Genomic DNA, 27758 nt, shown 5'->3' on the forward strand with positions numbered 1-27758 from the left:
CTCTCTCAGCCATTCACTGAAAGAGCCCTAAGCTTCCTTCCATTCACCCCATTATTAAGATGATAGCTCTCCCCCGCCAGCTCTGCTTCCAGCCAGATGAAACATCACAACAACCTGGCTATCATCAAAACCCCTCCCCAACCTCCAAGGAAACTGCAGTCGGCCTTAAGTCCATTTGGACAGACTGTCCATCTGTTGCTCTTCCTATGGCTTGTGGAAGGACTGGACAGACTGAACATTCATGTGTATTTCTGTTGGTCAAGATCTTTCCTTTTCTTTCCTGTTTTGAGTATTGCAGTCTCTCTCTGGCTCTTGAACAGTTGCCCCAGGCCATCGTCTCAGTCGTTTTCTCTGAGAAGAGAAGCAGGGTTTATGATGCACAGCACTCTCCTGCTTTACCCAGCACTCTTTGCTAAGGCTCGGCAGTAGCTTCTTGGGCAGGTGGATCCTCCTTAACATTAGCAATAGCCCAGATGGTAATGGCTACAGGACTGGTTCCTTCTCTGTCTCTAATTTCCTAGATTTCGAGTTGGTCTGCTCACTGTTGTCAGCACACTGGGCCACCACTTTCCTTACTGACCCTCACAGAGGGACAGGAACTCCTTAGCAGAGGGTGGACTTTTCTCAGTAATTACATTATTATAGTACATATTTCTTTATACTTCCAAATATTAATATTAACACTATAAGGCCATAAAATACATAACTCCCACCCGGACTGAAAAGGTAGTTGTTCAGTCACAGGTATACAAGATGGAATGAGGCACTACCTGAGATTCAGAGTAGATAAAAGCCACAATTCCAGGAACTGGGAGTTTTACATAAAACACAATTTATTAACATTAAGAAAAGAGACTGAATCTGAAACAGGAGGTGTTAGTCTTACACATGATTCCTGAGCCAGGAACCAGTTAGGTGGGCTTGACCCACAAGTGTGCTCTGAAATGGAAAGAAACAGTAAAAATCTGCTCCTGGCATAGAGAGCAGAGCTGGCATTGTAGGGAGGCTATTTCACTTAGAGGGAATCCTGAAGCCCCCTCTATTATTAACAGTAATATTTTCTTGCCTTCTGGGAAGGCTTAGAGAGACAAGAAAAAGGTCAGTCAAAACTTGAAAAGAAAAGCATATAAAAACCGGATAGTCATATGGCATTTACTCTTTAATTAAAAATGTGTAGCATTTTTGTCTCCTGAGGCTGTCTCTGAAATGTTAATATCACACTGGACTTCCTCAGATCTTTCAGGTTCCTGGAGTTCTACTCTGGAAAAACAGAGAAAAGAATTCAGTGAGATTTCACAGTAGAGCCACTTTCTCTTTCTAGATTTCAATGATAGGGCAGAATATAAGGGGATATTGCAATAGCAATGAGGAGAAATAAACTACTGAAGAGAGGTGGGGATGTACCGTCCACACTTCCTAAATTACTATCTTTGATTTTTGTCTGGGCCTGCCCCTGCCCTATGCTGATTCCCTGCTGCCTTCCCTCCGCAGCTCTTCCGGACCACTTCCGAACTAAGTCTGACAGGGCAGGCAAGATCTCAGCACCTGGGCTCACCATCCTGGATTCCGAGACTCACAGCGGCTGGTGTATCCAGGTAAGTGCTAGGCACACTGGGAGCTGTGCACCCTGGGATCATGACTTGTGTCTCTGTGACCAGGTTTTTATTTATTTATTTATTTTTGGCTGCATTGGGTCTTCGTTGCTGCGTGCAGGCTTTCTCTAGCTGCGGTGCGCAGGGGCTACTCTTCATTGAGATGCGCGGGCTTCTCATTGCGGTGGCTTCTCGTTGCAGAGCACGGGCTCGAGGCGTGCAGGTTTCAGTAGTTGTGGCTCGCGGGCTCTAGAGCGCAGACTCAGTAGTTGTGGCACACGGGCTTAGTTGCTCTGCGGCATGTGGGATCTTCCCGGACCAGGGCTCAAACCCGTGTTCCCTGCATTGGCAGGCGGATTCTTAACCAGTGCGCCACCAGGGAAGACCTGTGACCAGGTTTTTGACTTAGGGTTGCTTTGACCCCATGACTGTGTGACCAGAGCCTTGATATTCTTGAGAGTCCAGTTTCTCAGGGTGGGTGGAGGTACAGACAATCTGATTGCATCATGCTGTGAAAGGATGGATCACCAGGAATCTTTGTGTATTCCTTCATGCATACATTCATTCTTTCAACAAATATTTATTTTTATAGCCAAGATATGGAAACAACCTGAGTGTTCACTGATGCATGAATGGATAAAGAAATTGTGATACACACACACATACACACACATACAGTAGACTATAAAAAAGAATGAAATCTTGCCATTTGTGACAACATGGATGGACCTCGAGGGTATTATGCTAAGTGAAATAAGTCAGACAGAGAAAGAAAAATACTATATTATTTCACTTATATGTGGAATCTAAAAATAAATGAATAATAATAACTTAAAAAATCAGTTTATAGATACAGAGAACAGACTGATGGTTGCCAGAGGTGGGGGGGTATGGAGGTGGGAGAAATGGGTAAATTTTTTTTTAGTTTAAATAAATTGAATTTTTAAAAACAATCTGAAAACTTGAACTCTTAAAGAGAAAAAGCACCTCACCAAATTTTGCCTTCCACAGCCCTCATACGTGAACAAAGGAAAATATAAAGAAAAGGGTATACACACTTCTCCCTATGCCATATTTAGGGTTACTTAAGTGCTGTTCTTATTTGAATTTGATTAGGTAAAGGATCTAGAAAGAAAACCAAATAAATGAAAAATAAGTACAAATCAAACAAACAAATTATTGCTCAGCTGAAAGCAAACATAAGAGAAACTAAAGCCCAGAATAATGTTTACTTTTCCACAAAACTCCTTTTCAACATGTTATATACTTATCAAACCATTAGAGTGTAAATTCTGTAAGTCCTATCATCTTTCAACCAGTATTCACCATGAAAATTACAACTACTGAAAACTGTTAATATTATTAAAAGGCTGCTTTCTGTAGATCCAAACATATCTGCTGCTGCAGTTTTACAGTTTAAAAAATTTATTGAGCACCTACTATATGCCAGGCACTGTGCTAGGTTCTGGCAGCACAATGATGAGCTTTGATGATATGTTCCCTGCCCTCTATAAAGTTTGATTTAGTTAAGTTTATAGAGTTTAATAATATAATTACACCACTATATAAGTATAACCTGGTGTTATGAAGAAAAAACACAGGAATCCACATGATACTATAACAGGCTGACACAATCTAGTTTGGGAAGGGTTTTTAAGAAAGTGCAACTTGAGTCAGGATCTGAAGAATGAGGTGAAGAAGTGGCAAAGAACATTCCAAGCACAGGGCACAGCAGATGCAAAGACACTGAGGCTAGAGGGTACATATTATCACTCCTCACTTATTTATTTATTCATTCCACACATATAGGACACCCAGGCACTGTGCCAGGTACTGCAGTTACCATGTTGAATAAGATGCAGCCCATGCTCACCACATCAGACCCTTTTGGTATTAATTTTTTACTTGACCACAACTGAACTTGCCATGACCCTCGGGCATTGTGCATAGGGCACACTGCCATCCATTTATAGCTAGGGCATTTCCCTCCAAGTCCTAACTAGTCTCACTTTCCTTTTCCTCTCCATTAGTTCATGTATGCTGAGGTCCCAGCATGCCTCAGACCAAGCCTAGTTAAATTATAGACTCTCTGGGGATTGTATCTGTTTCAACAATGTTGTAGGGTCAGGACTCACCTTTTCTCAGTCTGTTCACTCTCTGTCCCCTCCACTTTGATGGTTTCTGAAAGAGACAAAAACAACTTCAGAAAATGTATTGCCCATAAATACTAAAAGAGGGAAAGTTTGAAGAGGCTCCTAAGTCCTAGGACTCAGAGAGAAATCATTGTTGCCATATATGTGGAATAGATGGTTCCTTGATGAAATTTCATGGGGACTGAGAAGGAGCTTCTTTCATCCAAAAAGTAAATGCCTTCTTTTGTTCATTGTGCCTTAAGTTCTAATGTTGGGAATAGGTTTTACTTACAGCTCTATTCTTTACTAAACTAAAAATACTACTGGGAGGTATAATACATTTAGTTTTAGCAATCATTTAGTGATGGGGATAAACGTTTCCAATCCTTTTCTGAAAGTAAGGTTTAGAAGGAGGAGGAAAAGGAAATCTTGCAGACGTTGGTGACTAAATGGGTTAGCCAGCTGGTGCTACCAAATAATACACAAGGTTGCATGGAGAGGTTCAAGTGGGAAATTTCTAGTGGGCTAGACCTCCCAAAGCCCGAGTTCCTACTGGCATGGACTTACTACTGATGCAACTTTGGGTGAAAATTCCTCTATGTTGACTGTTATGACCGTGCTGTTGTCCCGCTCTGCGCCTTATAGCAGGGGTTGTTAACCCAGGGTCCATGGAGGAATTTAGGGACCGCAGCAATCCTTTCAGCAACACCCCTGATGGTTTTGAACACTTCCTATCTTTGGCAGTTCTCTTTGTGTGTGCATGTGTGTGTGTGTTTAAAAATAATCAGTTTTATTGAGGTAAAATACACAGTAAAATCCAATCATTTTCCATACAGATTTTGATGAGTTTAACAAATGTATGCAGTCATGTAACTACCACCACAACCAAGATATAGAACATTTATATAAGCCCAAAGAGTTCCCTCCAGCCCCTTTTCAATCAATTCCTTCCCCCCACCCCATCCCCTGTAACCACTGATCTGCTTAATGCCACAGTGGTTTTGCTTTTTCTAGGATTTCATGTAATGTGTAGTCTTTTTGTGCCTAGTGTCTTTCATGTAGCGCAATGCTTTTGAAATTCATTCATGTTGTTTCATGTTACCAGTAGTCCATTCCTTTCTATAGCTCAGCAGTATTTCATTGTATGTATATAGCACCATTTGTTAATCCATTCACCAACTGCAAAAATTCAGGATGCCAGATTTTCAGTATTATGAAGAAAGCTGCTATGGACATTTGTGTGTGTGTGTCTGTGAAGACATATGTCTTTATTTCTCATGGGTAAATATCAAGGATTGCTGATTTGTATAGTAGAGCATAAGAATTTCAGTTGCTTCACATCCTCTCCAACATCTGATATTTATCAGTCCTTTTAATTTTAGCCATGTTAGTGGGTATGGGGTGGTATCTCATTATGGTTTGAATTTGTATTTCCCCAATGACTAATGGTGTTATGACTGTGTAACTGTGCTTATGGGCCATTTGTGTATATTTTTATGTGAAGTATCTATTCAAGTCTTTTACTTTCTGCCTTTTGTTATATGGATTGTCTTCTCATTACTGAGTAGTATTATATAAGTATGTATTCTGGTTATAAGTCCTTTATTATATTTATATTTTGCAAGCATTTTGTCCCAGTCTGTGTCTTGACTTTTCATTTTCTTAAAGTCAAAGGGCAAACATTTTTAATTTTGATGAAGTTCAGTTTATCAATCTTATCTTTTTATAATACAGTTTATGCTTACCATGTCCTATCTGAGATTTGCCTAACCTAAGCTCACAAAACTTTTCTTCTATGTTTTCTTTCAAAAGTTTTTTAATTTTAGCTCTTATTTTAGGTTTATGACCCACTTCAAGTTATTTTTTTGGGTGTCTAGGTTCATACTTTCCCATGTGGATATCTAACTGACCCAATACCATTTGTTGAAAAGACTATCCTTTCTGCATGGATTAACTTGGCACTCTTGTCAAAATCAGTTGACAGAATCATATTTTTTGACTCTCCATTTTGTTCCATTGGTCGATATGTCTGTCCTTTCACCAGTGTCACACCTTGACTACTATAGCTATATAATAAATCTTGAAATTAGGTAGTATAAGTCCTCCATCTTTGTTGTCATGTTTCAGAATTGTTTTGGCAATTGTAGATCCTTTGCACTTCCACATAACTTTTAGAATAAGCTTTTTAATGTCCACTAAGGAGCCTGCCAGGATTTTGATTGATAGTGCATTGAAACCAAAGATCAGTTTGGGAGAACTGGTATCTTAATAGCTAGTCTTCTAAACCATGGACACAGCATAACGCTCCATTTATTTAGGTCTACTTTAACTTCTGTCAGTAGTAATGTTTTTTAGTTTTCAGTGTACATACAGGTCTTGTACTTGTTTTTAAAAATTAATTCCAAAGCCTTTAATATTACTTGATGCTACTGTAAATGGTATTAAAAAATTCAGTGTACAATTGTTTGTTGTTAGTATATAGAAAAACAATAGATTTTGTGTATTGACCTTGTATCCTGCTACTTTGCTACACTAAATCAGTTGTAATAGCTTTTAATGGATTCCTTAGGCTTTTCTACAAACATGATCATGTCACCTGCAAAATAAGGCAGTTTTACTTCTTTCTTTCCAATATGTATGCCTTTTATTTCTTTTTCTAGAGTTGTGACACTGGCTAGGACCTCCAGTACAAGGTTGAACAGAAGCAGTGAGAGTGACATCCTTGCCTTATTCCTGATCTTAGGTGAAAGCAATCAGTCTTTTATCATTAACTATGATGCTAACTAAAGGATTTTAGTAGCTGTTCTTTGCCAAGTTGAGGAAATTCTTTTGTATTCCTACTTTTATGAGAGTTTATCTTTCTTTTTAAAAATTATGAATGGGTATTAATTTTGCCAAATGCTTTTTCTGTATCCATTGACATGTATTCTGTATCCACATGATTTCTCTTTTCAGTCTTTCAATAGGTGAGTTTTATTGCTTGGGATTTGGATGTTAAACTTACCTTATATTCCTGGAATAAACCCCACTTAATCATGATGTATAATACTTTTAATACATTGCTAGATTTCAGTTGCTAATTTTGTTGAGCATTTTGGCATCTATGTTCACAAGGGATATGTGTAGTTTTCTTTTCTTGTAATGTCTTTTTCTAGTTTTGGTATTAGGGCTCCCCCTGCCTTCAGAGCAGCCTAGAAACTGACTCCAGGCAGTAAGTTGTGGACAATCATAGGGCTCACCTTATCTTTTCCCTTCTCTCAGGGACTATAGTATTCTGTAGCCTGTTGTCCAATATCTGAAAACAGTTGTTGCATATATTTTGTCTGATTCTAGTTGTTTACGGCAAGAGGGCAATTCCTGTAGCTGTTAATCCTTAATGGGAGGAAGGAAAAGTCTGTGTCTTCTATATAATTTTAAAAGAGCTTTAACTGTTAGAAAAGTCTCTTATTTCCTTCTACCTTCTTATAACCTTCATCGAGATACCCTTTAGAGCCTCAGTTAAGTATGATCTTTGCACCCTATGGCAGTTTTTAGATATTTAAAGGCAGCACTTGTGTCCTCCCCAAGGCTCTTTTTTCCCCCCTGGCTGAGCATTCTGAGTTATTTCAGATATTTCTTTCTTTTTTAAAATACATCTTTATTGGAGTAAAATCACTTTACAATGCTGTATTCGTTTCTGTTGTACAACAAAGTGAATCAGCCATATGCGTATATATATCCCCATATCGCCTCCCTCTTGAGCCTCCCGCCCACCCTCCCTATCCCACCCCTCTTGGTCATTGTAAAGCACCGAGCTGATCTCCCTGTGCTATGCAGCAGCTTCCCACTAGCTGTCTATTTTACATTTGGTAGTGTATATATGTCAATGCTACTCTCACTTCGCCCCAGCTTCCCCCACCCCACCCGCCGTGTCCTCAAGTCCATTCTCTATGTCTGTGTCCATATTCCTGCCCTGCCACTAGGTTCATCAGTACCATTTCTTTTTAGATTCCATATATATGTGTTAGCATACGGTACTCGTCTTTCTCTTTCTGACTTACTTCACTCTGTATGACAGACTCTAGGTCCATCCACCTCATTACAAATAGCTCAATTTCGTTTCTTTTTATGGCTGAGTAATATTCCATTGTATATTTGACTGATCTTCCAGATACTTTGTAAATCTAATTACGTTCTATTTTTGTCAAAGTTCCTCTTAAAAATAATGTTGCTTATAGTGAATACAGTATTTCAGGATGTCTGTACACCAACACAAATAATATTATCCTTTCATACTCATGACAAAATCACCAGTTTTTTTTTTTTAAAAAAAAGCTTCTTTTAAAAAATGAAAGCAGACAATAAAAAGACAGCTTCTAAACTTTTGGATTTGATTACAAATTTAGCATTTTGAAGAGTAGATATGATGATATCTCCTGGTTTCAGTTTTTAAGCCCTGTGAAACTTTCTGTTTAAATGGTGGTTAAAAATAATTTATTTTGGAAAAGACATTTGCCCTTTAAGAAATCATTCCTGAAAGAGCTGAGGCTCTTCCAAATTTGGAGGAGGGAGGCAAGTTGTAAAAATTGTAGGTTGTTAGGCCCTATTACAATACAGATTTTAGTCAGACAAGAACCAAATGAGGAAGTAAAACTTCAGGAGGAGCTATTTTAGTCTTTCTCCCCAATGGGTAAGCTGAGAGGGTAACTTCTGATTGGGAAAAGACAGTAATTGAAGGTTACAATTTCTCATGCTTTAACTGCCCTATTTGACAAAACAAAAAAGGAGAAGAGAGATTAGAAACCAGCTAGAACAACCATGGCATTTCCCTTTTATTCATTTAACAGCCTAAACAGGGTAAATATGTACAGTTGAGGAATAGAAAAACTGTAACTACTGAACAATCCCTGGAAAGGACTTTTGACACCAGGTTAGTTAGTTGGAGGGCTGTCTCCTCTGAGAAAAGGATTAATATTGGGTTAAGAGGAAGCTGCACTGTTGGAAAAATTTCTACTCATCAGTAAGCTTGTGTCTCTGTGGATGGGTCATGACTGTTTCCATGTTTGTCTACTGGTAGAATTTAGTTCCTTGTGGACTGAGATCCCCATTTCCTTGCTGGCTTTCAGCTGGGGGCTGTTTCCAGTTTCTAGAGGCCACCCACATTTCTTGGCTTACGGCCCCTTCCTCCATCTTCAAGGTCAGCAGTGGTGCGTTGAGCCTGTCTCAAGCTTTGGATCTCTCCTCCTTCCATTTCCTCTTTCTAATCCAGGTGGGAAAGATTCTGTGACTCACGTGATTAGATTGGGTCTACTTGGATAATCCAGGATAAACCCATCATTTTAAACTCAGTATTTAATCACGTATGGAAAGTCCCTTTTGCCATGTAGGATAACATGTTACAGATTCTGGGGTATATGAGGTGGATATCTTGTTGGTGGCATTATTCTGCCTATCGTACAGCCAATGCCAGGGGTATCCACAAACAAGTGCAGACATTGCTAAAGTTACAAAACCCAGTTTTACAAACATCTCATATCTACGTGGCATGGTTACTTGGTACATCTCCCTCCTCCAGTAATATCAAGGCTCTTCTCTTTGACCAAACTTACTGGCACATGTGACTATCTGACCAAACAACTTTTTTTTTTTTTTTTTGTGATACGCGGGCCTCTCACTGTTGTGGCCTCTCCCGTTGCGGAGCACAGGCTCCGGACGCGCAGGCTCAGCGGCCATGGCTCACAGGCCCAGCCGCTCTGCGGCATGTGGGATCTTCCCCGACCGGGGCATGAACCCGTGTCCCCTGCATCGGCAGGCGGACTCTCAACCACTGCACCACCAGGGAAGCCCCAGACCAAACAACTTTTATCTACCAATATTCTTTATCACATTCTTGAGGGGGTCCTATATGTACTATGCTCTCTTGTGGTCTTCTGCCTTTTAATACTCATAGCTCAATTTGACCATCTCAAATGCAACAGACACCCTTACAACTCTCTCATGTATACAGACACATCCTCTTTAACTCCCTTTATCTAGTCTCCTGAATTTTTCTGATTGCTTTTTAGGGGAAGAAACATTTTACTTGGCTTTTCTCCATCCCTTTTCTTTGTTTCGTTTGTAAGCTAATCATTCCAATGCAAAACCAAATTTAGGAGACAGCTTATTTCCAAGCAGAAGGTTGCTTCTGCACATTTAGCTAATTCTAAATGGCAATGAGATTGACAGAAAGAGAAGTTCAAAACGGTCACTTTGAAAAGTCAAAGCCTGGACAAGCATGATATATCTGTACATCTGACCCTGCACTGTGAATTTTACACTTTTGTATCATAGAAATCTCTCAGTATACCCTATACTTTGGCAGTTTGAACGGCTCTGCTATATGCTTTGTGTTAATATATTGAAACTGGATTAGCACTCCTAAATTTCTTGTTTTTGGAATACAGCTGGATGAAATGAATGACTGCTAATGTCATCCATCTATTTTCTAGATGGATCTTAAAATCAGTACCCTGAAATCTTAAGATGCTGACCAGAAGCCTTACTCATCTTGTGCTTTTTACCATAAGCGAGTAAGAAGGTTTTACCTTAATTATTAGCACCAACCAAACTTTTACTGGAGGCAATTACTGAGATAAAGTCCAAGCTTATCTTACAACTTCATCCAAACCAGCCCAAACCACAAACAGGCATGGGATTCTTATAAAGTCAGGGACCACTTTGCCCCCTATTAAACACAGGGCATTTTTACAACAGAAGTCATCGGGGAGGCAGCTCAATGCAGTGCTGTTTAAAATAGCAAAACTATGGGAACAACCCAACTGTCCCACAATATGGACTTGGTTAAATAAATTAAGGTGTATCCACATAATGGAGTATCTTGCAGCCATTTTAAATGATGCTGTAGAATAATACTTAGTGACACTGAAAATATTCTTCCAACATTTAGTATAAAAAAGTTAGAAAACAGTACATGTTATATTATTCAAATTGTGAAAAACAGTCCTCATAATACTATCCCACTTATGGAAAAATAACAGGTTAATACATAGAAAAATCTGGAAGTTATACACTAAAATGTCGGCATAATCATTTTTTTCTTACTAGTAGAACTATAGGTGATTTTTATTTTCAGTATATTTGGTAATGGATATGTACTACTTGGTAATCCATATGAGTTAATATTATTTTTTAAAGTCAGTGGGGAATAGTTCATCTAACTTCTCAGTAAACTGAGACTTTTAGAGATGAGAAGGCAAATCTTATGGTCACCTAATCCTCCCCTTCTCCCACCAAACATTTCTGCTTGAACATCATCAGGTCCATAATTGTGAACATTTAGAAGTGTTTTCACCATTTTACTTCATTGAATTCTCACAGTAACCTCATGAAATAAAGTAGGTAAGGCAAGGAATCATCAGCTTTGTTTGGAAACCAGAAGTACATTTGTAAACCTTAGGTTAGAAGTGTTGCCTTTCCTGGAAATCCAGGCAACCTTATCAGCTGCTGAGTCCCATATGTATGGGCTTGAAACCCTGAGGGAACCTTTTCCTCCAAACACCTGCTGACTTTTTGCCAGCCTGGGCTCAGCCAACAGCTCCAGAAGGCAGCTGATTGGGAAGTTAGCTGCAAAGTGGCAATCTGCAGAGGACAAGCACTGACTCACCACATTCTTTAGAGGGGCCAGCCTGCTGCTTCTTCCTTTTCTTTAGTGTTAGAAAGAACACCATCCCACACACAACGACCAATGTTACAAGTAGAGCTGCAATCCAGAGGATGTGGTCTGGGACAGGGGGGCTTGGCACAGGTGGCTTTGCATCTAAAAATGAACCCAAGTTTTCAATCAGCCAGGAAGGTTGATTATAAAAGCTTTATAATTGCTGCTCTTCTCTTTATTTACATGCCAAAATCTCCTCAGGGCTCTACTGCCAGAGCAGCCTGAAATCCACATGATTTGGACCATAGAAAATCCTAGTCTCAGGGCCTCGGCAGCTGACTGAGAACCAAGCCAGTGACTCTGACCAAGTGCCTGGACTGAGCTATCTTGCCTTCCCTTCCCAGAGACTGAGATGACAATGACCATGATCTAGAAGAGGGTCACCTTGGCCCTTGCTTCTGGAATCTGGGTAATGTACCTGTACTGAGGCTCTGAAGGTACAGTCATCTGGGCAGCATCCGGCTTCCTCAGCCCCCTATGTGGTCAGGCCCCAAGTTTTTTTTTTTTTTGGTTTTTTTTTGCGGTACGCGGGCCTCTCACTGTTGTGGCCTCTCCCTGTTGTGGCCTCTCCCGTTGCGGAGCACAGGCTCTGGATGCGCAGGCTCAGCGGCCATGGCTCACAGGCCTAGCTGCTCTGTGGCATGTGGGATCTTCCTGGACCGGGGCATGAACCCGTGTCCCCTGCATCGGCAGGCAGACTCTCAACCACTGCGCCACCAGAGAAGCCCTGGGCCCCAAGTTTTGACGTTTCTCTTATAGTAATTCCTCCATCCACTATCATCTCTAAATCAGGCTCCAGACACCTCTCACCCGGACAAACATAGCAGCCTCTTTATAGGCACCCATCTCCAGCTTTGTTTGTTCTTTCCCCTGATGTCTAGGTGGACTTCCTCAAGCATGGCGTTCAGCCTCTCTCTCCTACTGGAAAACTTTTGATATGTCTTCATGCCCTGAGGATCAGGGTCAGAATCAGCTCCTGGGAAGTCAGGACTTACTTCCTTGCACAAGGACTCCTAAACTTACAGGAAGTTAAAAAACAGGCTTTGGGTGGAAAAATTAGGACTGAGTGGCCCATGTTATAGACATTTATGGGAAGAGGTCTGGTAGTTAATCTCAAATTACAGGAGAATAGGACCAGCTGACCTCCCATTAGCTTAGGGGCATTTTGTGGACCCATGCCCTGTTTCTGGGACCTTAAGAAAAGGAATTGTTGGTACTGCAGGCCACATTCAACACTTTTTGAGTCTATCCCAGTTTAATCTCACTTGAACCTGTTTGGCATCCCAGTAAAGGAGGGTAATACTTGTTAACATGGAGGCTGCTACCTTTTGATACCCCAAAAGATTCCTTGACACAGGGCCTAACCTGTATCGTATCTAGCCATAGAATAGGGACACAGAGAGGCAAGCCCCATTTTCCTGAGGCAGCTAGAGCTGAAACATTTCTGAACATGGCGGCAGCTAGGAAGGTTTTGGCAGCAGTTGAGAAACGGCAGAAAGGTGAGCCACGATGAGGCTCTAGTGGTGGCGAGGCTCTGTTCCTGTGGGAGTCATGGCAGAAAGCCCCAGGGTGTGTCATGTGTGGTGATGTTGGCAGTGCCAAGAAGGTGCTAAATTTCAGGACAGCATGGGAGAGGCTTCTATCAGGCCAAGAGAGGCTACAGTGGAAGCAACCAGGACAGACAGGGTGACCTCGCCAGTTACTGAACTGTCAAGAGTCAGAGGTGTCTGATCAGAAGGAAATCAGCACCTGCACAGGGGACTGGTCCACTGGTACAGCTAAGCTGGCTGGTGGGGACTGGCCCCAGGGGCTGTCCGTAAGAATGCATCAAGAGGCCAAGTTATGTTTGAACCATGAAACACCAGGAGAGGGGAGGCATTAAAGCCAGAGGATGGAGCAAGGAGCTGGATGGATGCCTTAGGAGGGGGCAAACCAAGGGGCCAGAGTTGGAGGAGGGGCCAAGGCAAACAGAAGGCAGATGGGTGGGGGGAGGGGTCAGGATCAGAACAAGCAGTGTTGAAGGCAGTGTGGGTACAGAGTGCCTTTATTGCAGGAGAGACTCTTGCAATTACTGCTCCTCAAAAGTGGGGTCTCAAATATGGATGTATTCTAGGGCAAAGCCAGGAATTTAAAATGGCAGGCTCCTATTAGTGTACACGGCTTAGTTTCAACCCTTTCCCAGTGGGACTGGCCCCCATACTACACTGTCAACATGCCACAAGCATTTCTGCTTCTGCATATTTCCTTGACACATGTGTGCGATGGCCACCACTGCCTGTGCCCATGGCAGGTACTGCTAATAGATTGTGGCCCTCTCACCTCCCAAGCCTGAATGCTGTTTCAGAATTTTTCAGACGCTACCACAAGTTTGAGTACCTGCCATCTCTTTACCACACTTATTAAGCCCAGTTATTTCTGTTATGGTAATATAAGGTCCCGTGTCCTTTAGGAAGCCTTCACTGACCCTCAAGGAACTTGCCTATCTCTGAATGCTTATAAATCATATTATCAGTCACTCTTGTTTTTAAATTTAGTTGTATATTTCCATGGGATATAATTTAGATTCTAATTCAATCCTTTTACAATCCAATTTACCATGTGTGTCCATCGTGGAGTTCTGATTCTATTAGAAGGGCAGAGAGCATGTTTTATACCTTTTGGTTTTCTCTCCTGAAACCAACAATGTTTAGAATGGTTTTGTACTCATAACAAGTGCTGTATGTATATATGAATGTGTGTGTGTGTGTGTGTGTGTTTTAATGAGTGGAAGAATTTTAGCCTGGAGAAATCCTGCATCTTCTAACCTAAGCTTCAGAATCTTCTCTCTAAGGGTAGCCCAAAAGACTGGGCCAGTGTCAAGGCTAACAGCATGCTTCCTCAAGAGCGGCATAGGTTCATAGCCTCTTGGACCTTGTAGCACTCAGATGAAACAAGAGCCCTCTGTCTGGGTCTTTCCTAACGGTATGAAAATGGCCCAGTTGGAGGTTTCCTGGCAAGCAGGGGACACTGGATGATCTGCCTTACCCATCTGTGTATAATACCTGATAAAAGAAACTGTCAGGCTTACCTATATTGCAAGGTGGCGAGAAAAGCAGTGTCTTCGTTGGCTCAAGTTGCAAGACACAGAAGATGCTCACGTTTGTTTCAGGAGGGATGGAAAAAGACATGCTGATAGAAATGTTGTACAGTTCTGTGATATTATTTTGAGATTTCTTCATGACAGTGTCATACTCAGTAGTAGAATTCTTAGTTTTTAGCAATATATACATCCTCTGAGGTTCTGGGTAACCTTGTGTAGATGAGCAGGTCAAATTTATGATGTTAGAATTTTCTGTTTGATTAGGAATTAGATTTATTTCTGGTTGACTGAAGTTAGCTGAAAGCAGAATAGAGATACAAACAAACAAAAAAAGAAATCCATTTAAATTTAGATGTATCTAGAAGGGAACAACAAATAACTAGGTATCCTGGGAACTCACTGGGGGCACACCTGGCAGGCCTCAGGGTGTCTAAATTGTGGGCCTCAGCCCACGGTGAGAGCCACATAATGAGCCCACATTTATTTTTCAGGAATGGAGTTGGGGCCACCATGCTTATTTCCCGCTGACCCCAATCAAGGAGGTGCTCTCTGAGCAACAGGAGGGCTAGCTCCTTCTGCCAGCCAAATCTCTTGCTCTTCTTCTGTAGTCAGTAGGTACTGTGCAGGTTCTACATACTAATTTATAATTTAGTATATTGTTTCTAAAACTTCAGTGATTCGCATGATATTGTTACAAGTTTTGCTATATCCACCTACTCCTTAAGCGCTCTGCTTGTACGTGATGTGGCTGGTGGAAGGTAGATTGCCATGGTGTTACCTACTTTAAACCTTATTAACGATAATTAATCTGGACCTAGTAATCCCACACCTGGGTATCTACTCTAGAGAAATGAAAACTTAACGTTTATACAAAAAATTTGTACATGATTTTTTACAGCAAATCTATTCATAATAGCCCCAAACTGAAAACAACCCAATGTCTTTCCATGGGTTGAGTGGATAAAACAAAATGCTACTTAGTAATAAGAAGGAACAGATTTTTGATATGTGCAACAACTTGGATGACTCTCAAAGGCATTACGTTAAATAAAAGAAGCTGGTGGTAAAAGGTTACATACTGTATGACTTCATTTATGTGATATTCACACAAAGATAAGACCATAAGTTGCAAAACAGGGGTTATGGGTATAGAGAGGGTATGACTATAAGGGCATAGCATGGGGAAATTTTTTTAGGGTGCTGAAAATGATTTGTATCCTGTTTATATTGCTGGTTATATAAACCTATACATAAGTTCATATTAATAGAACTGTACACCAAAATAAAAATAATTTTACTGTATTTTAATTTTAAAAAGTCTGTAGTGACATTTAGGTTTTTCAAGGCCTGGAAAAACAAGGGAGCTGTTTTGTCAGCTTTTGGGTTGTGTGCCTTGGGTTATTTCCCTCCTGTCTACTGGGCTTATGGTTGGGCCGCAAACAAGTCATAAGCAACCTCTAGGAGGCTGAAGGGAAATCCCAAATCAGCCAGCTGTCACCCTTGGTAGGAGCTCCAGGCAAAGATTTAGTGGGTGAGAACTCTTGGACTGAAGGAGAAAATGAATGTAAAAGAGATTTGAGACCTATATGGTTCATATAAACTTAAGGGCCAAATCACCCATGGTTTTCACTTAGCCACATTACCTTGGTTTAGTTAGCTCTATCTGGTCCCCAAAGCAGATTCTTACAGATCATTCAGAAGTAAACTATAAAAAGTACGAAGGACTTTTAGTTCCCTCCTCCCAAGCCCCGCACTCCCTTCAAACGGGCTTCCCAGAATTGGCTGTCCTCTGCCTCTCTCGAGGCAGCCCTCTCCCCCACCTATTGCAGTCTCATCTGAGAAGTCCCCGGATCTGAACGCGCCATTGGCTACATACCCAGCACTGACAGGTCAGAGCTCATCTGGTGGATGGGAACCAGTCCTTGGGGTCCTTTATGATGGATGAAACATTGATACGAGCCCTTGTCCTTGATCTGAACGTTGTGGAGTCGCAGTGTCCAACTGTCCTGGTCAAAGCTCGTGCGGCCTATATACTTGGGATGGACATTGTGAGGCTTCTCTTGGCCTCTGTACAGCTCATAGAGAACCAACTTATTCTGGTCCTGCCAAAATATCACCAGCTCATCCAGGCTTCGGTTTTGAGAGTTTGGAAAGTGGCATGGCAGGTCTCCAGTCTCATTGAAAAATGCCTGACTTTCCAAGGAAGCAGCACCTAAAAGAAGGAAAGGTGGAAAGTGGGGAAAGAGACACAAAAGGGAAGAAAGAAAGAAAGAAGAAAAAAAAAAAAAAACAGAAACTCCATTTCTCTTTATACAATACCCAGATGCTATCTTATCAGTAATGATCTTGAAGAAGTAGATATTAAACTCTGGAACTGTGCATACACATTGGCATGTGCAGAAAGGAAGGGGCTTTTGTCCTGACTCTACTGATAACTAACTGGGTGGCCTTGTGCAAACTGCAACTCCTATGAGGTTCAGTTTCCTTACCTGTTTAATGAAGGGGTGGACTAAATGTTCTAAGGTTCTTTCCAGTACTATGGTTCTGTGAATTTAAATCCCAGAATAGCGAAAATCAGAAAGTTAGACAAACTCATTCACCCATTGGTTACTTCCCTATAATCTGAATATTGATTCTCTTCACTGTAGCTGTTACAGGCTCCATTACTTCTTCACCATGACCAAAAGCTCCCTTCTCCCCTCCCTGTCCCCTTATTCCTTGGCCTGCTGTGGTGAAAAGAGTTCCGATATCCCTCCTTTCATTATGCCTCGGTAGCTGGGGATCACAGTGACTAATATCTTTGAAATTCAAATAGTTCCCTTTATAGACTTTCCCTCATGACTGCTGCTCCCATGGCCAGCTCTCCCAAGGGTAAAAACAGTTTGGAAATGACACAAATGGTCAACCAAGGCCTCTATTCTGTGACCTCTCTAAGCTCTTTCGGAGATCAGAAAGAGAACTGGGCAGATTTGATGGTTGTTTTGGGATTGTGGTGGTCGAAGACCATTTAAGGTACATGAATGAAATGCTGGAAATGAATCATAAATGGGAAGGTGAGGATGTACTTTTGGAGTACTGGGGAATCCCCAGGTATCACAGACTTGCTCTGCCCAGGACGCATTGCTTTTGGAAATGTTTTCAACCCCTGGAGAATGTGCTGGGAGAGTTCAGAGAAATGCTTTCATCCCTAAGGGCATATTGGGGTTTGTGGAGGGATTTGGGTCTCCTCGCTCCTTAAATGTGATTGCTTATAGGGTTTCTGTAGGACCTATTCTGGATCACAGAATTACTTGAGACCCGGCCAAGAAATTAAGTAGTGGTGAGTGAGAAGTGCAGCGTTAGGGGAGAAATGCTGTTTCTTAGTTAATATGAAGTTAGACGCCACCTTGGGGAGGGAGTTAGGATGGGTTCTAAGTAAAGCTTCATCATTCCAGACTTCAGTAAAGGGATGTTGACATTAAGGAGGAAAGGAGAAGCAGGTTGGTGAGGGAGAAGAGAGGAGTTATCTGAGGCGTTCTTTGAGGGGTGGCAGGAGAAATTAAATTGATCTGATCAATAGGGTTCTCTTCTGAGAGGGAGTAGAAGAGAAATAACAGTGACATGCACTTGGTGAAATTGAACTGTGTGCAGAGTGGCCCAGTGAGAACCATAATCAAGGGGGTGGGTGCCTGGGGTGGTCTTGAACTCTATGGGAAGGGACTCTAGGCATCAGTGAGAGTCAGCACAAGTTTGAATCACTGCCTATTGCATTACACTCACTAGAAGCCTGTGAAGCTCTTGAAAGCAGAAAGTACAGTCTGTACAAGATGCATTCCCATATTGGAGGGAGGCGGGAAAATCTACCTGGGTACCTGGAACAGTGAAAGGGGGACCTAAAGAAGTCTTACTGTGTTCAGTAACTACTTATCAGGCACTTCTGGGGTGCTGCTACTCCTCTGGCAAACTCTGAATGATAATGTATGGGTGTCACCTACTGTAAAAGCTTCTAGCAACTATCTCTGGGGAAGCTCACGCTGGTTTTGTCACTAACTTGCCATATGATATAGAGCAGATGACCTGGTGGGGAAACCAAACACATAGTTGAAAATTCTGCCAGTTAACAGTCACCATTATGTTTTTATTCAGCAGTGCCTCTGGCCTGGAAATGACTTTGCCTTTGGCTTCTTCTGTCTTCCTGACTTAGGGTTGTTTCTCTACAGAGCCTCACAGAGCCTCTTCTCCTGGACACCCACTCTCTCCACTCACAGAGGGGTCCAAGACCCAGGCTCCCTCTCCCAAAGATTATATGGAATTTTTCTTCCACCCATGTAACTGCTCCCCTCTCACCTGCCAACCGAAAGTGTGGTCTGTGCTCTAAAGGCATCGGCATCCCCAAGGGGATGCAGAATCCCTGGCCCCACTCCAGACCTTCTGAGTCAGAATCTGCATTTTTAACAGACCTCCAGTTTGAGAAGCTGCAATAGAGTATTTCTATCTCTGCCTCCAGAGTGGAACAGAGAGATGACGGAACAAGAAAAATTTGTTTCCATCCATCCTTCCCCAAACCCTCTCTCTTCACCCTGGGGTGGAAATCACTCTGAAGTCCATTCTGAGTGGAACTGAAAGTATTTCACAACTTACTCCATAGTTCCTCGCCAACCACTGGCTTCCATGACATCACTTAGAGCTATGTATGCTAATTGCCTCTCTGATGATATGGGAAAATTTAGCTCAAAGTCTGTTTTTTCTAAGTGGCTTCAGGCCTCCCCTGTTATGACCCTAAACCTTAGGCCACCCAGCTACGGGACTTGCTGGGCTCCCCTGGAGGGTAAGCATTGAGATTCTCTCTCTTTCCTAGCACTTGAGTCATAGAAATGGTCTGGGTCTAGTTAAAACTGGTTGCTATGATGATGTTAGGAGCTAGGCACTCAAGAATCCATCTAGACACCTCTCTAATCAGCTGAAGACCTTTCTTTCAAAGGATACTTGAGGACATCATCAGCAAGAAACTGTTTGGCTGTCAGACAAAAACTACAGTCTTCTAACTTTGTGAGTTCTCTGACCCCACCTGGGACTTCAGTCTTCACCAGCTACTACCCCGCATGCATGTCTTATGTATTCTAGGGTCGTATCTTCCTCATATTACTATGCTTATCTGTACTCATGAATTTCCCTTCTTTTACTAAACTTCCTCCAGAGCTTTACTAGGCCCTATGGAAGCCTCATTCCATTGTAATAAACTCCTCTATGTCTTCAACCTCTTCATCAAATGTTTCCCCCAGGGTTGTGCTTTCACTGAAATCTGGCCCAACCCAAAGAACGTCACATGCCTCCAGCTGCTGCTTGTTTTATCACACATCAAAGGGACCTTGAGCAGTGCTCTTCCCCTTTTGAGGTGTTCTCCTCCCTCACTGCTGTTAGCTACTAATCATTTGTCGCTACTTCCTTGCTCACTGAAGATTTTTGGCATTAGATGCAAGGTCTTTCTTTCCAATCAGTTATTCCTATCAAATTGGGTGACTTTGGCATGGATGAGTTTACCAACACCCTTGCCTCAAACTTCTTTGATCTTTCCCACTTCAAAGATCTTCATCTACAGGCTATTTCAGCAGCCCCTTCCCCCTTAACATAATCTTAAACCTTATCACCAAGAATACCTCTGCCCCTAGAATCTTAAACCTCAATGTACCAATCTCTGTCCACAAGATATTTTCCACCGAGATTTGCTCTTGATTCTACCTACATCTGTTCTTCAACTTTATTAAGACCTCAGCTCTGTCCAGTCTAGACCCTATAATGCAGTGCTTTCCAAAAGCACTCTCTTAATAGGTAGCTAGTATGACTGAGAAACTGAATTTTCATCTTATTTAATTTTAACTAATTTAAATTTAAATAGCCACATGTGGCCGGTGGCGGTCATATTGTTTGCACAGTGATAGAATATTTTTTCAATCATTCTCTTGCAAGCAACTTCAATAAACTTGCCCCTTTGTGCAGATTTCATCCCAAGAGCAATCTACTTTTGATCTACATATCTGTTCCTTATGACTGAATGTTTGAGCACTCCTGGAGGAAATTATGCAGTTGATCAGGCTGGTGACATTACAAATTGGTAGTCTCTAGTTCCACTTAACTTGGCCTCTGAGCTGCTTGCCCTGCTCACCACCCTCTCCCTTCCTCACAGCACTTACTTCAGCAGTACCCTCTGCTACTGATTTTAGTTTCTCTTTCTCCTATTTTTTTTTAACATCTTTATTGGAGTATAATTGCTTTACAATGGTGTATTAGTTTCTGCTGTATAACAAAGTGAATCAGCTATACATATACATCCATCCCCATATCTCTTCCCTCTTGCGTCTTCCTCCCATCCTCCCTATCCCACCCTCTAGGTTGTCACAAAGCACAGAGCTGATCTCCCAGTTCTGAGCTGATCTCCCTGTTCTATGCTGATCTCCCAGTGCTATGTGGCTGCTTCCCACTAGCTACCTGTTTTACATTTGGTAATGTATATATGTCCATGCCACTCTCTCACTTTGTCCCAGTTTACCCTTCCCCCTCCCCGTGTCCTCAAGTCCATTCTCTAGTAGGTCTGTTTCTTTATTCCCATCCTGCCCCTAGGTTCTTCATGACCTTTTTTTTTTGGATTCCATATATATGTGTTAGCATACGGTATTTGTGTTTCTCTTTCTGACTTACTTCACTCTGTATGACAGACTCTAGTCAACTCTCTGAAAGAGTAAGTGGAGATTGCTGCCTCCACCCCCAGCCTCTGTCCCCACCTCTCTGCTGAAACTTCCCTGGCAGATGTTGTCAGTGGCTTCCCCCCACTGCCAAACGCAGAACTCTTTTCAGACCTCATCACCTCTGACTACGCTGTTTAACGCCACACTGTTGGCCATCTCTCCTTCTGAAACTCTGTTCTTTTCCAACCTCTGACATCCTGGTCAGTTTTCTCTCATCACTCCTTAAATGGTGACTAGGGCAGGGATGGTTCTCCAGGAGTTTTCATGGCTGATATGGTATTTCTGTTACGATTAGCTTTGCTTTGATCTCATGCTCACCATGGATCCCACTATAGATATAAATATAATGTATATACAATTATGTATATTTATATATTATAGATATATAATGTCTGTATATTTTATAAAATATAGAACTATACTATATGTTATATGAAATATGATCTATTAAAATATATGAAGCATCATATAATGTAAAACACATCATTACATGTCAAAAAATTCAGCTCCTGGTAAGTCCAAGCCATCAGATTACACTACCCACTGCTCCCAGTATCCATCTCCTCCTAGGCACCTGGCTTCTCCATCACTTCCCTTGCCTAGGCAATTTCAGCCTCTTGCACACAGTGCCTAGCCTCTCACTTTCTTGTCCTCTTTTCCTCCAGTATCTTGTCGCCCACTCTACCCCAGCCATTTCTTCCCTGGACCAGACCCCAGACCCTATTGTTACCACTGCACCCCATAAAAACTCTCAATATCAAGCATCTCACCTTGTGACTACCACCTCTTATCTTTTCATTTCATTCTTTCTTCTACCACCACTCCATCAATTCTCCCACCTCACTGGGATATATTATGAATTGGAATATTTCTCACTGTATCTGCAGATACTACCCTAGGCCAAGACTCCATTACCTCTTGATTAGATAGTTGCAATTGCCTCCTAACTGATCTCCCTACTTCCACCCTTGCCCACAAATCTAATTCCTTAAGCCCAATTGATCCTTTAAAATATGTCTCAGATGGTATAACCCTCCTGTTCAAAAGTGTCTGATGACTTCCCACCACTCTGAAAATTATATCCAAATCCTTTCCCATCACGCTGAGAACTATACCCCCAATCCTTCCCATGACCTACAAAGTCTTATGTAATCTGGCCCCCGGTACCTTTCAGACCTCTTCCCTTCACTTACTCTGCCCCAGCCATACTGGCTTCCTTGCCATTCCTCCAAAATGCCAGGCACATTCTATCTCAAGGCCTCCCCCCTTCACTCTTGTTGCACAGCCAAGAAGGCATTGCAGTCTCTGAAGGGAGTTGCCGTCAAGGACTCGGCCCCGTCACTGCCCAGTCACGCTCTTTCACATATTTATATTTGTAGCCCAGGCACTTTCGTTCCTCAGTTTCTTTATTGGGGCCTTGGGCAGAGGTCTTCTTCAGATGCTTCTGCTCAGGCTGCCTTATGGTAGGAGGGAAGGAGGACCTTGGAGACACTTTCCCCGTAGAGAATTACTTTTCCCCAGCTGACTCAGTATTTCTGCTCTTAGCCCTTTCCCCTCATCCTTCCCTTCCACCTCTCCCCAGGGTCCATAAAACTGCTGGAGCCTTTTGTCTGGGGCTCCCTCAACAGTGAGAAGAACCCCCATGTCTGTGCTGATCCACCCGATCCTTGACTGGTGTGCTGAACAGAGGGAGAAAGAAATAAAAGTGTGGAAGAACAAGTTAAGAGTCAAGGGGAGTTAGTCTGAGAAGCTCTAGTATTTTCTAGAAGAAGAGAATGCGAGGAATGGTAGAGAAACAATATTTAAAGAGAGAAAGATTGTGACTATTCAAAATGGAAAAAGACACAAGTCCTCAGATCGAAAGTGTGCTCTAAGTACCGAGTAAGATAAATGAGAATAAATCCACACCTAGATGTGTTGTGGTGAAGCTGATAAACAAAAAGCATAAAATATTTTTTCAAATTTACAAAGAAGAAGAATTGAATCTTTTCATTCTTTAAAAAAATGAAGAAAGAATACCTATAAAACAATGACAGTTACAATGAAAGCTCCATAGCAACCATAAACCAAAGAAGACAATGGGGCAATAACTTCTGAATGAGTAAAATACACACACATTCAAATGAAGCAAATTACAGCATTTCAACCCACTGGACTAATACAATTTCAAAAATTATAAAAATGAAAAGAATTTAGAAACATGAGAAAGTGTGTATGAAACAATATTGAATAGAACATATTCAGGGATTTGCCTATATATTGTGGTCACAACTATATATAACTAATTTTACTCTCTTGTCTGTTACACTGTAGTAAGGACCAGAGGAGTGATTTTTATGTATTTTTTTATTTTCTATATTTTTAAAGTTTTTTTTTCTGATGTAGACCATTTTTAAAGTCTTTATTGAATTTGTTACAATATTGCTTTTGTTTTATGTTTTGGTTTTTTTGGCTGCGAGGCATGTGGGATCTTAGCTCCCCGACCAGGGATCGAACCCACACCCCCTGCATTGGAAGGCAAAGTCCCAACCACTGGACCACCAGGGAAGTCCCAGAGGAGTGATTTTTAAGTAGTGGAGGGAGCTGACTACTTTTTAATGGAGACATCTATAGGGAGAATGAATGAAAGAAAGAGTGAAAATGAAACCAAGAATGGGTAAATACTCTTAGAGACTGTTGAAAGAATTTTCATAATTTTGAGGTCCTGGAACTTGGCCCTGTGACTGGCAATGGCTATAAAGGAAGGGCTACAAGTGTGTTTGTTTCTGTAAATTTTAACAGTACCAAGGGGGCCAAAATCCCGAGTTGCATACTCTGGAAATGGTATTAAGATCTCTCACAGAGTAAAAACAAGCCACAGTCTCTCAAACTCTTGCTGCTTCCCAAAGTAGTCTGTTTGCTATTGGAGCCTCTCTGTTCCCTACAAATTTCACTCTTGCTCCCAATCAGCCCTCTACTTATCCGATTCAGTGACCATCTTCCACTAAATTAACTTGTCTGACAGCCCATTCTCTCTGGAACCTACTAAATACTCTACTAAAATGATCCACTACTTCAGAAGTAAGATACTCCCTACTGGGGAGCAAACATCTATTTCAAAGGCCTCTGAGACAGTACCTTAACATAAAGGGGTGACTCCAATAGGAGAACTACTAGGCTCCATGACAGTTCTTTGGGAATTTGGGAATTACGTCTGAACTATCTATCTATTCACCTCTGTGATTATAGTGACAACTATCAACAGCAACAGGAAGTGGGAGTCAAAGTAATCATATAAACATAATCCTCACGCAGCCACCCTTGTAGGAACCTGCAGAAACCTGGGAGGAAACAGTAGACCCTTACACAAGATACGAAATGAGGGTTAGAGCCAATTTTATGTAAATCTTAAAGTGAATGAAGACCCCCAACTATACCCCTGGTACATTAATTGAACCAGAGGTATTGTTCAAGAGAAATGAGAAGCCTTAGGACCCAGTAAACCCCCAGACAATAAGAGCAACCATAAAAAGTCAAACTAGGAAGAAACTTCCTCCTGATACATGAGCTACTGATTTTCCAAACACCACTCTGACTCCAGCTTTAAATACTACTGGAGGTGCTGGGTAGCAGCCAACAGAGCTGGACAGTTAGAGGTGCCTTTGCAAGTGGCACTTCAACATTCCTTTGGCTTTATGAATACAAAGCACAAATTATAACCTAATTCTGCAAGGCCATGGCTGCCCTCTCGCCCTTTTAGGTTTTAAACTCTCGTCCAATTTTCGCCTCATGGGCAATGTCTGATTTCCATGACTAGGGGAGGACACAAAACATATGGAGGAAAAAGGAGACACAGAATTATTTCACTGTACTGTTTTATCTCTGCTGTCAAATGAATTATTCAGCCCTGCATTTTTGCTGTGGATTATCTGGGTCAATTGCATCTCCTTTCTCCCTTTGGATTCCTGCCTATGGGCAGGTCACTGCTTGCCAGCCCAGCAAGCAGAGATGTGCCCTGAGAAGAAAGATAAAATTCAAATAGATTCTTTTCCATTCTTTAAAAAAGAATGAAATCTGTTTTATTATTTTTAATCGTGTGTTAAGTATTGGTAATGTTATCTTCCAATCAGGTGTTACCATTTTCCTATCCCACTTAAAATTTCTACTGCCAAAAATATAACTACTATTCTCTCACCACCATAAAGCTTAAATGACTTCCATTTGGGGGAGTTATTTTTAAAGTTTCAATATTGATAACTCTCTTTTTAGAATTTAGGAAGTATCCAAGTATCTGGTACATCTTTCTTTCTTCTCTCCCAAGTCATAAAAGCTGGGCTGGTCACTGTATGAGAAGGGCCAGGGCCCGAGCTGTAGGGACAGCTAAGGTGTCAGCTGCTGGGAAGGTGGAGGATGTACCTGGTGGGGAACTTGTGAACTTGGCTAAGGCACAAGCCACATTATCTATCAAAGTTGTTTGAGTCCCCAAGGGACAAATCCTAGTATTATGGAGAGTTCCCTAGCAAGAGTTAGGAGGAACAGCATAATGTCAAGGTGAAGTGAAGAGAGGCTGAATCTATACTGCTAGGTGTGAATCCAAGCTCTGCCACTTATTAGCAATGTTGTCTTAGGCAAATTACTGAACCTCTCTGGGCTTTAGTTTGCACAGCTGTAAAATGGGGAATCATATAACAAGACCTAAAGCAGAGAGTTATGGTGACATTTGAGTTCATATTTATAAAATGCTTAGAACAGTACCTGGCACAAAGTAAGCACTACATCTCTGTATTTGTCAAATAAATAAGAAGTGGGGTGGGAAGGGGTTCTTGCTGGATAATGTCCTGCAAATCTTTGTTTTATCCCCTTTCTCTCTTGCTCTTGCTCATACATCACTTCTACCTCCCCAAGAGCTAGAGTAACAGGTCATATTGGTGCTGGGAGGTGGAAGCTGCTGTTATGACCTAAGTCAGTAAAGTGATCAGTTAGCCCACCTATAGCACAGACCCAACGAGCTCCAAGGTGCTAAACAGAAAACACATCACAAAAGGCCTGTCCCAGCCAGCATCAATCTGAGGGAGCATCTCTCCCTTGTAGCCTGACTCCTTTTACCCACAGCAGGGACAAGGACAGTGGCCAAGGGCCTGGTGTGTGGCTGTCAGAAGGAGGTAAGCTCGTGGCCGGGCCAGTTAGTCAGGGGCAGCCTGTGTGCCGTTGTAGCCAAACAGCAGGCTGGGCTCCCCCTCCCTGTCTGCCCCACACCAGGACCGGATGCCTTCCCTCTCGGTGCTAAGGGTGGGGAAAACAAGCAGCAGGAAGGGGATGGGCCAGGAGAAACTAAAGGCACCCAGTCGCAGGATGGGCGGCAGGAACCTCGGCCAACCCGTTTACAGATGAAACTGAAACTCAAAGAGAGCAGTAAACAGGGAAGGTCTGAGTTTTGTGAGGCCTGACACTTCTAAAATTTCTTTTGAGGGGGAAGAGCTCTTTCAGAAAAAGAATACAGAACACAAAACAAAATGCCCATGGCCACTACAGTGCCACTCAACATGGGGAGAATGTGATAGAAAAGTCAAAAAGTCGCAGTGGAAAGAGACAGTGGTCTTAACTTATTGTGGTTAAAATATCTTATTAATGAAAATTTTACTAAGGCTTAAGACACAGGACCACACTGTTAGGGCTCCTCCTGGGGTCTCGGAGGGGCTTGGAAAGAGCTGTGCAAGTGAGGAGCCCTGAAGCTTAGTCCCTTAGCTTGATGGTAAATCAGCTGATACAATTAGCTGAGGCTCACTGAAGCAGGTGGTAGCAGAGCTGGGTTTCTTGATCCTCCCAGTAATCAGTGCCGACTATGATCTATGGGCACGGGCTGGTGGGGGAGGGCAGTGGATTGGCGGGGAGAGGGAAGGTAGGGAACGAGAAAAACAATGATCGCTAGTGGAAGGAGACTTTTAGAAGCCTGTCAGCCATTTCCTAAAAGTGTGAGAATGCAGAAGTGGGAACAGAGGAGCAGAAGAGTTAAGCTTCAGGCGTGTCAGAGTAGGGACCCTCCCCCAGCTCCCTGGGCACCAATGGACAGGCCAGTCTACCCTCCTCTGTGCATCCAGGACCACGGGTGTGAGACGACAGAAGGTGTAGGGCTCCATCTCAGGCTGGGCCTGCCATCAGCTGAGATACTTGTTCTCGATTGTGATACTTCCTTCTTCTCCATGAAAGTCTTTTGCATGTGGTATTGTGAACGCTGAATAGAAAGTGAGTAAAACCCATCAAATCTCAAACCTCAGCTTGTAGGTCAGGTTCATCGGGAGACAGTGGGAGGATTCTAGGACTTTATAAAGCCCAGAGGGTGCTTACCAGACAGCAGGAGGGCCATCACAACGAGAGTGTTTCTCAGTCCCATGGTGCTAAAGTTAAAAAAGAGAAGATAAAACTTGATTAGAAAATGAAACCAAAAACCAAAATATAACAAGTGGAGTTTGAAATTCACTTAAGCCCATGGGTGTGGCAGAGATCAAACAGTGTGTACACCAAAGCCATTTTTTTTTCCTCCTAACCCCACAGACACGCCCT

General features: G+C 42.1%; 1 protein-coding gene across 2 annotated transcripts; it reads right to left on the bottom strand.

Annotated features, from left to right (window-relative positions):
* Positions 1 to 355: 355 nt before the first annotated feature.
* On the bottom strand, positions 356 to 27758 carry CD86 (CD86 molecule). 2 transcript variants are annotated; one of them, XM_065876081.1, is made up of 6 exons: positions 27717 to 27758; positions 27543 to 27592; positions 16373 to 16708; positions 14485 to 14793; positions 3728 to 3773; positions 356 to 1260 (listed from the first exon to the last, which is right to left on the bottom strand). In XM_065876081.1, exons 2-6 carry the CDS (start codon positions 27586 to 27588, stop codon positions 1164 to 1166), a joined length of 834 nt encoding a protein of 277 aa, XP_065732153.1. In that variant the 5' UTR covers positions 27589 to 27592; positions 27717 to 27758; the 3' UTR covers positions 356 to 1163. The 2 variants fall into 2 exon arrangements, with proteins under 2 accessions (XP_065732153.1, XP_065732151.1); XM_065876079.1 differs by lacking the exon at positions 27717 to 27758 and adding an exon at positions 11367 to 11519 and having other exon boundaries at positions 1145 to 1260.

This window comes from Phocoena phocoena, chromosome 4, assembly GCF_963924675.1.
Source record: "Phocoena phocoena chromosome 4, mPhoPho1.1, whole genome shotgun sequence".
Taxonomy (NCBI): domain Eukaryota; kingdom Metazoa; phylum Chordata; class Mammalia; order Artiodactyla; family Phocoenidae; genus Phocoena; species Phocoena phocoena.

Excerpts from the sequence above, each read along its gene's own strand:
- CD86 (XM_065876079.1), bottom strand. The coding sequence starts at position 27,588 with ATGGGACTGAGAAACACTCTCGTTGTGATGGCCCTCCTGCTGTCTG. Across the intron at positions 16,709-27,542 it reads GATGGCCCTCCTGCTGTCTG|GTGCTGCTTCCTTGGAAAGT; the intron begins GTAAGCACCCTC and ends TCCTTCTTTTAG. Across the intron at positions 14,794-16,372 it reads CTCTGACCTGTCAGTGCTGG|CTAACTTCAGTCAACCAGAA; the intron begins GTATGTAGCCAA and ends TTCTGCTTTCAG.